General features: G+C 36.0%; 2 protein-coding genes across 2 annotated transcripts; both read right to left on the bottom strand.

Moving 5' to 3' along the window:
* Positions 1–1,297: 1,297 nt before the first annotated feature.
* On the bottom strand, positions 1,298–9,494 carry LOC123499159 (KICSTOR complex protein ITFG2-like). Its single transcript, XM_045246842.1, has 8 exons — positions 9,188–9,494; positions 6,037–7,936; positions 4,725–5,673; positions 4,222–4,300; positions 3,974–4,067; positions 2,868–3,158; positions 2,536–2,684; positions 1,298–2,153 (listed from the first exon to the last, which is right to left on the bottom strand). The coding sequence occupies exons 2-3, from the start codon at positions 7,300–7,302 to the stop codon at positions 5,461–5,463; spliced, it is 1,479 nt and encodes a 492-aa protein (XP_045102777.1). The 5' UTR covers positions 7,303–7,936; positions 9,188–9,494; the 3' UTR covers positions 1,298–2,153; positions 2,536–2,684; positions 2,868–3,158; positions 3,974–4,067; positions 4,222–4,300; positions 4,725–5,460.
* LOC123499275 lies at positions 1,913–4,722 on the bottom strand. The gene is made up of 5 exons (XM_045247076.1): positions 4,710–4,722; positions 4,222–4,300; positions 3,974–4,067; positions 2,536–2,684; positions 1,913–2,153 (listed from the first exon to the last, which is right to left on the bottom strand). Exons 1-5 carry the CDS (start codon positions 4,720–4,722, stop codon positions 1,913–1,915), a joined length of 576 nt encoding a protein of 191 aa, XP_045103011.1.
* Positions 9,495–11,425: the final 1,931 nt, after the last annotated feature.

The raw sequence follows: 11,425 nt of genomic DNA on the forward strand, positions 1-11,425 counted from the left end.
TTATAATGTGTAAAGGGACAATTTAAAACTTTCTTCTTTTACCATGTAGCTCAACTTCATCAGAGAAAGAGTATGAGACATGACTTTTATGTGTGCAATGGAGCTCTGTTTTTGTTTCTCTTTTTTTTCACACAATAGTGTTCACTTGACACATTAACAGGAATATAGCATAAGCCAAGGAATTTTGATCTACCAGCCTGGCAGAAGGATAGCAATCCTGCCTTCTTGTATGTATGTATAATGTGTTCTAAAGGGAAGAAACCCCAACAATCCTCATGCTTTCTTTGATGATATGTAACATGTGGGAAACTGCTAGTTTCATGACAAGTAGATGAATAAAAGTTTTAACTAAATTTTGTTATATACTCAATAGTTCTAGTACATTACTTAATGAAAGCCACCATAATTGACCTCTCAATAAGTTTTAGCCAAATGTGTAATGCATGTAATAAATGTTTTGTTTTCTGAAGTTTTATTGTAATAAAAGACTTTTTCATATGACTGGCTGCCTCCCACATGGGGTGTGGAACCAAAGGAAAATATTGCCCAATATGCATGAAGTTTTTTTAAAACAAAGTTTCTACAAACCTATAAATTTTATAACATTCAAAATAGAATATGCAGTTTGTAAAATGTATTGTGTAAATTTTTTTGTGGTATTGTCAGTTTTGATTATCATTGAGCAGCTTATTGTACAACCATAGTTTTTGTATCCATTCTTTTAGATAGTTTTTATCTTTTAATAAAAATTAAGAGGAAAGTAGCATTTTTTACATTTAATAGATTTACTAGAGTGGACTTGGCTTGCCTTTACTCTCTATGACTAGGTTGGCATATATCTTCCCTGCATGGTTTACTTGGTGAATGAATGCTACAAAGAAGATATATAACAATCTGTATGTTTATTCTTACCAAGGCGAGATATTTTATATGTAAATAACATATACCATGATCATAGAGAAGAATATGTATATTAAAACTTGCTTGGATCAGTTTATAAAATGAAGTAATTATTACATGTGCAGTGTAACAGGTGTAGTTCCCAAAGATGTGCTTCAAAGTTTCATTACTGGATTGGTCCCATATGATCTTAAGCTGTTTAAAACTGGACGTTATGTTATTACCCATTGTAACCTTGGCTGAGTAGTGCATTAAGGAGGGTAACTTGAGCCATGAATGAAATACAAAGGAAAGTGCAACACATGTCTGCCATCAGAAACTGATATGTAACTTTACCTCACAACAATGAATTACATCTATAGAAAAAGATATGTTAAAAAGGAACTATATGCATGAATTTGTAATTTATTTTTTATTCAAGTATCATCCATAATTTTCTTATATATTATGTATACTGATTCTACAACATGTGAAAACACACAAAGAACTCATCCAGCAAATGCCACATTAAGTTTCTGCAAATGCCTTCATAAATCTATTTTTCCACATGTTGAAAATTATGGTCCTCTAAAGATGCAAAAGGCACAATTATTTTCCCAAGCATAGCTACATCCTGACTTTTTTTTTTTTTCCCTACATTTCCCTGTATTAAGTAGCAGCTCTAAAGGAGGCAATGTTCATAAAGCAACAAATAACATATGAAAATATTATTTCATACATTCATCTGTATTCAACTTTTAACCTGACTCAATAATCCAAAAAGTATATAGAACTCAAATAAAATTTCAAAACCTGAAAATCGTTAAGAATAATTAAATAAATTTTAAATGCATGTAGTAGAAAATGCATACCTGAACTGTAAAAATTAATTAATCATGAGAACCAGTTGTTAGCATGGTTTGCTGTTAGAGAAGATAGTGAGAGAACATGTTAAAGAGAACCGGTTATTAATATCACAAAACACATGTACATATGTAGGTAAAAGCAAGCTGAGAGTATGACTAAAGGAAGTTTAGTCTGACTCTATGGTATGTTTAAGAGTATCAAGCATTTCATCAACCACAGGTCTGTCACTGGGCATCTTGCTCCTATATATGAAAACAATCTTGAAATCTTTGTCTAGTATGAAATCTCCTCCCATCTGATGAGGATCATCTTCTACATCAGAATATGATTGAGGAAGAGGTGTTCCCTTGGCTGACTCACAACCATAAAATCTCAGAGTTGATGTGTTCCAGACCTTCTTAATGGATCTGTTAAAAACAAAATTATTAATACATATACAATTTGCAAAGAAAGTAAGAAAAATAAAGAGGAGAGAGAGAGAGAGAGAGAGAGAGAGAGAGAGAGAGAGAGAGAGAGAGAGAGAGAGAGAGAGAGAGAGAGTGTGTGTGTGTGTGTGTATTTACCTAGTTGTGTTTTAAAGAAAAAGAGCTATGTTCATGCTGTCCTGTCTCCATGTGTGTGTGTGTGTGTGTGTGTGTGTGTGTGTGTGTGTGTGTGTGTGTGTGTGTGTGTGTGTGTGTGTTAATCAGTACTTAATAGAGTATCAAAATTATATCTACATATAAAAATATTACTTAATTAATAAAATTAAAAACACTTTGAATATCTAAAAGAAAAGGCATAGTATACCTTTTGAGTCCAAGATGATGATAAAGTACTCTTGTAGGATCTCTGTAGTATGGAAAGGGGCATTTTGTTTCTTCCAGCCAACGTTCAGCTCCTGACATTTCCCCAAAGGTGACCACAACCACACTACAGCCAGCATCAGACAACTCATCCTGCATGTAAAAAAAAGAAGAAAAATACCTTAAATTTCTTAATCAAATTTCACTTCTTGTATTTGTGACAAAAATAAGTATTAATCAATTTACTTTGTACATAGTTAAAATTATTTGCAAGTAAGAAATATGTAGAAATAACAAGGCAAATCATAATCATTATAAAAGAAACGAGAACTTAACCTGTCTGGAAGCAAGCTGAGAGATGTGGGTGCGTCAGGGTAGTCACGCAAAATGTCGATTAAATACAAACAAAGTTGCATTTTGAGGACTGGATTTCAAAATATCTTGTAGCGTCACTGTACTGAATGTTTTGGAGGCACACTCATCACTGGCCATGGCAGTGTGTGGAGGAAGAGTAACATGTTGTAGGGAGAAATTTTTCAGGATTGCATCCCCTACAACAACCAGAGTGTTCTGATTTCCATTTTCTTCTTTACTTTCAAGTTCAGTAAGGAAATTGTTCCATTCATCCTGTTAAGAAAAAGATAGGGAAACTAAGGTTACATATTACAATGATGCATAAATAATCAGCACACCATTATAGAGAGACCGCGTACATACTAAATAATGACCTTTTATTCTTTAAATGAAATATAAATCAAGTTGTCAAGACTAGTAAATTTGGGGGTAAAATTAAATACAATAGAAATTTTCTAAATGAAACTTAATGATGAGCTACAATTTAATCAACTGAAACCAAACCAATCACTAGCTGTTTCTCAGGAGGAAACAGATATTTCATCAACTGATCTAGATATATATATATATATATATATATATATATATATATATATATATATATATATATATATATATATATATATATATATATATGTGTGTGTGTGTGTGTGTGTGTGTGTATATATATATATATATATATATATATATATATATATATATATATATATATATATATATATATATATATGACTTATTTTCTCCGTACTCTTTAAGATCCACTCTTGTTTTTGCATTGTTTCTACCTCTGTTACCTGAGCCCCTGAAAAAAAAGCCACAATGTGATTTAAAAAATCTAGCCAATTCCAAAGGAAGGAGTACTTAATAGTAGTCTAACAAAAAAAATCTAATGATTTATCTTTAATTTTCAGATCTGATGCTTATGTTGATACCTAATTACACCATGTATTGTTCTAACAACAAGTAGTTATATTACAGCTATGAGTGAGGTCTAGTAGAACAACTCTGGACCTTAAATTTGTGGCACTGTAGATAGATTTTATTGTGTAATGCTAGTGGAGGTCTGTTGTGTTACTGGAATGAATTACCTCAAGATCCAATAATTCAGAAGCAACCTCCTTGACACTCCTATAACTTTTTGCAATGGAGAGTTCCAAATCCTTATTATCTTCTGATTTAGTCCTGAAATATTAATAATACATTCAGTTTCAAACCACTCTAGAAATTAGATAATTCTCAAATCTTTAAGTACTGCTCATATTTTAAATATTTAAGTTTTTGCTTAATAAGTGATTCCACTACTGTATTTGAATAGCAATTATCATAAGAATGTTACCTTTTAAAAAGATCTGCATATATGGCAATGCCATCTGCAAGGACAGCAATGCCTTCATCTACAAACTTGCTGCCAAGTTCTGCAATGTAATAATTATATGAAGAGAAAAGCATCTCAAGACAATGCATATACTTTCTATAACAACAAATTCATTGTATATCAGCATAATAGTAAGATTAAGTGAATAAGTTATAAAAAGCAATAAAACTTCATTATGTTAATCATATAGTTGTTTAAAATCAAAACTATCACAAGAAGCTCAAAGTTATGATCAGGTTGGCTGGATCATGCAGATGAGCAGCCTGGCCTGAACAGTACAAGCAAGTTTATAGTTGGCTCATGCTGCTTTTTTGAGCTCCTTGATGCAACTGCCATCAAAGATCACATTAATTGATAGTGTATGGGCTGTGGGTAAATATCTAAGTAAGTGGGTAAATGCATATATAAGTAAATGCAGATAACAGTCAGATGATAGATGTGATACAAACCAAGGTGTGGCATACCTGTAATAAGAAGACAGGATAATTATGGGACCTCAGTTGTAGCATAACCCATTCCCTGGATAGAATTTGATAACTCTTACAATCTACACATTCAGAGTGAAAGATAACATCTTGTGTGTAGTATCAAAAACATGCCTATGAGAATTTAACATATCTTAGACCAAATCTTAATTTTTCCATACAAGGGTCTAGCTTTCTTTCGTAATTTTTACCTCAGACTAAAATTCTTTTATCTCGAATTTAGTAATCCATGAATAATACATAGCAACACATTCATTGCTAGTGAGTCACTCTACTTTATGTTCAATAAGGAGCTAAACAGATGCTATCGTTTCCAAGGAAAACAATGATCAGCTGATGCAAAGACAATAGTTTTTGGAAATGTTAATCAGTAGTCTGACTAACAAAAATATTTGATATTTACTAAATTTTCATGGTACTTTTTCTATGTGAAATTTGGTGTAAAATAAATGTAAAAGAGCTATACTAACACCAACACAAAAGGAAGAAATAAATTCATATTTAAGCCAAAATCAATGCCAGTTTATGAATTATTTACATTTCTTTACAAAACATATAATCTAGTTGACTCATTTATATACAAAAATGAACAAAAAGTACAAGTTTGACATATCTGTAACTATAAATAAATGTGTGTTTACTTTCCAAGTATGTGCTTGGCTATACATAAATTTGGGGATTCTTTCCTTAGCTAAAAATCATGAGAGCCATTGTTTCATTTTTCAAATTTTCCATACAACAAAAAATTATGAAGTTCTTCAAGTCTGTCAGTATCACTAGAACATAAACCTATTTTTTCTAGCAGCTGATGATATTCTGGTTCCTTCTTGAGGATATCAGCCAGGGTCTTGGTAGAGGTGTGGCTCAAGGTGATGTCATAATACAAGTAAATACGGTTGTTGAAGGAGGCATACACCAGACTGGGCACCTAGTGAAAAAGGAAAATCTTTCAGCAAAACACAACTTATTCCAGTTTTGATCTCTGACTCAATTTTACCTTGTTTGATTGATGACAAAAGGAAAACTGATACAAACAAGGGATAATGAATGCATAAAGTTAGTACAGGCTCTCATTACTATTTTCTGTACTATTTACATTTGAAGTATCAGACCAATGTTATCCTTAATTCATTCTTATTTCCTCAATTTATGTACATTGTACATTACTCTATTAATGACTAACTATATTAAATAATTAACCATGATATGGTAACTCTTATACACACTATTTTCATTGTCAGAAATATCTGACTAGATATTACAGTTGCAATTTTATTCAATAGACACATACCTGCCTTCCTTTCAGGCCATACCGGCCAGCAGTAAAGGCGCTGACAGGCTCATGGAAGGTGAAGCGTACACACTGCGTGCTTTCACACACAATGTATGTGTTGCCATCCCAGGCACAGGCCACAACTTCATCTCGTCCGTCTCCTGTCACATCCAGCCCATACACAGCGAAGAGTTGATGATCAACTTGCAGGTTCCACTGAATTTTTCCATCATGTACCAACATCAAAGTACCATCCAGAGTGGCCAAAGCATAGCCAACAACCTCCTCTGAGTTGTTCTCATTTCCATTACTGCCTGTTCTTCTGCAGACTGGCTTTGTACTATTTACAGATTGTTCAGAAAGATTATTTCCTTCAGTTTCAATACCTGATAAACCAGGACAAGACAATGCATAGGGTGCTGCTAAACATTCATTACCAGAATGAGTTGAGCTTGTTTTGATGATTTCATTGGCATCTCCTTCACTACTACATGAACTCGGTCTTATTTTGCCTAACTTAATGTTGCCACAGATTTCTGTATGAATGTTTGGGTTTCGCAGTCTTGCTGATGCCAGAGGCTCATAATCTAGAGACATTTTAGTCAGAAGTTCAGAAGATGTTTCATCAAAAGGATCCAGTTCATTGTCTTGACCAGCTGGCCGAACCTTCAGAGTGAAGTATGTCCCTCCAGGCTGAGCCACAAGAAGAGAGGGGGTGCCATCCTTGCACAGGTTAAAAGTGATGCCTCCAATTTGATCTCCTAATTCCCATTTGTTAAGACCAATCAATTTACCATAAGGTTTTCCACCAACCACATCTCCACAACTGACCCAACGGTATGTGCGTACAACACGATCTGTTAATGCCACCACCATCTCTGAGAAGCCATCCCCATTCACATCACCAATAAGCATCACTTTTACATTAGAAGGAATACGCTGTGCATGAATGGGCTGTAATGGTTTCTTCTCTGATGAATCTGTCAAATGGTCTTCATCAAAGTCATAGATATAGCAGTAACCACAGCCTGTCACTACTACCAATGCATTTGAACCAGAATTAAACACATCCCCTACAGCCACAGCAGAAATCATTCCAAGGTCAGTGCTATAACGGATGGGTCGTGGATTGTCTCCTTTGAAAAGAGCAAGAGCCCCATTTTCATTCCCTACCACAAGCTCATTCTGTCCATCATTATCCACATCACCAAGGCATATGGCATTTTTGTTGATATTTCCTTCAAATTCTAATTCTAAAAAGTTAACAAATGAAGCAACCCTCATACTGGCTTTCTATGTAAAACTGCACTTCATTCATCAAAGTCAATCAATTCCAGATCTTCACTAATATCTCTTCTGGAAGTAATACCACGCAGGTTAAGTGGCACTCTGTTTTCTGGAAGTTCACTCTCTAATCGCCTCCATCGTGTAGGTGGCCAAACAATCTGCGATGCTTTGGCAGTGATGAGGCCCAGTGCCACAGGTCCAAAGAAATTGGAGTCTAAGGAGTGTCCCGTGTGGTCCCCTTCCACCCAGCAATGCCCCTCAGGAATACGGATATACCGACTCTTATATCCAATGGTGCGGATAATGTCCCCCTCAAGAGCAATTATACGTTTGATAATCTTCTGACTTGGATCTTTTGGTGATAGGAGGGACACCATGTCACCACGTTGATAGGAGAATGATCTTGAACTCCATCGGCTAAGAAATACAAAATCACTGGTGCCACTACTGTCAGGGTTTAGGGATGGTTGCATGGAGATGCCATCCACTTTAGCAACATACCCAAAGCAGTCCACAAAAGTGATGCCAATTGGGATGCCAACAACAATAGCACGCAACATGAGGACCACTACCACTTCACCTTCGACAAGTATCTCACATAAATCTCAAAGGTAGGCACTCTTCTCATTATCTGCAAAGAAAACAAAAAAAAGGATATAAAAATAATAGAATAGAACATACAATAAATATTTATTAGTTGCTATACCAGACGATACATTTAAGGCATGCAAAACATATAAATCAATACAACTTACAAATTTTGAACTACATAGAATTAGTAATACAAAAATGTAGATAAGCAAACTTGTGCCCTTTGATCCCAATTCTCTAGTATGCATTGCATTACCAGAGAATATCATTTAATTGTAAAAGAGGAAAACATCAACCAGAAATATTTGCAACTCATCAGTTAATTCAGAATTGAGAGTACTATTATAGTGTTGATAATTACCATGCTTAATTAGGCAGGTTACATGTATGGAGTTGGCAATAATGTATTCTGGAAATTTGCAATGCATGCAATGTGTTGATCATAACATTGTTATGAGCATGTGGTTTGGGTGTTGGATTCAGGTTTGTGTGTGCGTTTAGTATTATGAGTGTGTAGTTCAGGTGTTGAATTTAGGTTCGTGTATGTGTGTGCGTGTGTGTTTGGAGGTGAGGGGTGAGGTAGTTGTACGGGACTAGTCAGTGAGGACAGGAACCTTGAAGTCCTCGCACTACCTCCTTGCATCTGGCCACTACAAGCTGTACCTGTGCATAGAACTTGTACACAAAGAAACGCAAAGGAGGAAAAACAGTGTTTTCCTGGGCCTGGGGAACCTCAGAGGAAAAGGAGTGGCCCACCTATATGCAAACACAGAGTCAAGTTTCACTCAGGAAAGTGGGTCTGTGTTGTGCTGCAAGCTGACGGTGCAACAATATCATGGGAAGTCACCATAATGTGGACTGTGTCTTACAAGAGGCAAAAAAAAAAAAAAAAAAAAAAAAAAAAGGAAACAAGAACAACTCAAGATTTGAGTAGTGCCAGACCACAAGAAGCTAAGATTAATCCAGATCACGGTGTTTTCATTTCTTGAGTAGAGGTTAACTAGTCAAATTTAATGGCTTGTACTATTCAAATTTTCAAAAGCCAGAAGAATGTCAAGTATCATGATGATTTTCTGCCGATAGAGAAAAATCCTTATAGAACTATCACGGGAAATATAAAGACAAATAAATAAATAAATAAAAATCTTAAAACCCCTAAAACCAAGGAACCATACCACTAGGCAAGGGCATCTGAGGTCATGTGTCCTCAAAAGCGGCTGGCAACAGCACCACTCATCACCTTGTTCGTGGTGGTTCATATAAGGGGCGATAAGTGTAAAAAGGTTCTTACCTTCAAACCTTCGCCTTGCTATTTCCAAAACTTTTTTCATGTCATTCACTGTGGAGCACAGGGCGGCAGCCAAGGCGTCCTGGTTCTCCCCACTCGCACTCATGTTAACAAGCAGGCAGCACACACTGACGTACCACCATGGGCCGCACTATCCCTGGGTTGCGTTACCTACTGGACTAAAGAGGTAACAGATAATAAACAGATATGAGAATGTCCACACCCCACACAGCCTTCCTGGGATATATCCCTCAGTTATCACCGAATTTCTCTCAAAGGAATACGACCTCAATGGGAGGGATGGAAGAGTACACTGTTGAGGTTAGTGGCTAACAGATGGCACGCAGGTCGCTCACAATCATAGCTGATGAGCATGCCAGCATGTTTTTGGATCGGCAACTCATGTAAACAGTAGAGTACCTCAAGGACAAAGTTGACAAACAAGACAAGCACTCTTTCAACCCTATTATGCCCTAATTCAGTCAAAATCATTTGCATCATCTCCTTCCTGTCTCTCTCATACCACTCACACTCAAGCACTACATCACCGACCCATCCTCTCCCATGTTACACATACCCGGCACACTTTGCTGCGGAACTCAAAACCATCTGTAGTTCCTTGCATTTACATCCGTACACTGCCCCCTAGCTCGGAAAAGATACCACCCAGGATGCCACTATACCACCTCCCATACATCGGGGCCTCCTTTTCCTTATGCCATTCCAGAGTATTCTTTCGTTCCATATCATTCTTCCTTGTGATTAGTCTCACCCCACTTCATCTCTCTGTCTATCTTATTCTTTCATTTCCTCTCATCCTATCAGTTCCCACTTCTCACTCTGCCTCCTCTTGTCACGATCCATTCATGTTAATTTTAATATTCCTCCCAGGCATTCGATCTTTTTCCCATACGGCTTGCAATCCACCCCTGTCATTCTCATGCACCTCTTTTTCCATTTGTTTCCACTTTTTTTGCACGGATACACGCATACCTTTCTTGCTATTCTTTCATCATCCATTCTCTCCAGTCTAATCTTGTACTTAAATGTCGATTTTATTAGTCTTTCCTTGAAGTGTTCGATCCCATATCACCTCTTATTAAAGTTTGTGCGTTCGGTGATTTTCTAGCTACCCTATTAATTCTGCCCGTTCTAATTTGTCAATTTCACTGTAATTCCATGCAATCATAATCTATACCACACATTATACTGGGCATGGCCTCACTCTTCCACACTTCTCTCAGCACGTCATAATTCACTTACTCTTATTCTAGTTGCATTCTAGATTCGCCCAACCCACTGGTAATAAAACTAACCCAAAATACTTACATTGTAAATACCATACAGTACCTCAAAATATCAACAAATACATCCAGAACTCACTGCAAACACCCAATTCACACCAAAACCATCCCCACATCACAAAACACACTCAAACACAACTAACCCGCCCTCCCCAACACACAAACCATTTAAAACACCAAAAAGATATCCCCCACAACACACTCAAAACGTCATACATTTCAAAATGCCCCCAAACACTCAAAATCCACACAAATACTCAAACGCCACCACAACACACTCATAATAAGAAAAATATGCCTAAAACTATGCACTGAATAAAAAAAATTCACCCAAGACACACTTAAAACACACTCAAAACACCATACAACACTACCAAACACACTTAAATCATCTCAAACATACAATAAAAACCATGAATTATAAAGAATGGGAAGATTACGAGGAAACTTGGCTAAATATTGTGGCTCTTCTCTCCATTTATCTTTTCTTCTTCGTCCTTCTCTTTTTTTTTCCCTTTTCTTTCTTTCACTGCTTCCATCTATACACCAGAGCCTAGAAATAAATAAAAACACTTAGAGAACACTAGATATTATGCAGAATATTGACTAACTGGGGGATTGGAAAAAGAGACGCCAGCCCAGACCTATATGATGAGTAACCTCCTTGGCTGTGACGTCTTCAGATGAGTGTGAGCAGCGATGACTCGGCTAAATTACGAAAATAATTCTAAAATTGACCTATGGAAAAAACGAAGCCACGGCCGAATGTTTGATATTTTATGACTTGATAAATACTTTGATTAATATACACATCAAAACATCTGCTTAACTAGTTTTAAAGAAGCGTGTAATTCAAATATGGTAAAAGTATAAGAATATTTTCATTTTTTAAAACTACTAAAACGTCCACTCATTTCGACTTTATACTTCCTTAAGA

The sequence above is a fragment of the Portunus trituberculatus genome, chromosome 49, assembly GCF_017591435.1.
Source record: "Portunus trituberculatus isolate SZX2019 chromosome 49, ASM1759143v1, whole genome shotgun sequence".
NCBI classification, from domain to species: Eukaryota; Metazoa; Arthropoda; class Malacostraca; order Decapoda; family Portunidae; genus Portunus; species Portunus trituberculatus.

What these genes read in the sequence shown, in the direction of transcription:
- LOC123499159 (XM_045246842.1), bottom strand. Translation starts at nt 7,302, where the DNA reads ATGAGGGTTGCTTCATTTGTTAACTTTTTAGAATTAGAATTTGAAGGA. An exon ending in ATGGCCTGAAAGGAAGGCAG is followed by an intron (nt 5,674 to 6,036) that starts GTATGTGTCTAT and finishes CTTTTTCACTAG; the next exon opens with GTGCCCAGTCTGGTGTATGC.
- LOC123499275 (XM_045247076.1), bottom strand. An exon ending in TATGCAGATCTTTTTAAAAG is followed by an intron (nt 4,068 to 4,221) that starts GTAACATTCTTA and finishes TTAATATTTCAG; the next exon opens with GACTAAATCAGAAGATAATA. An exon ending in CTGAATTATTGGATCTTGAG is followed by an intron (nt 2,685 to 3,973) that starts GTAATTCATTCC and finishes TTTTACATGCAG; the next exon opens with GATGAGTTGTCTGATGCTGG.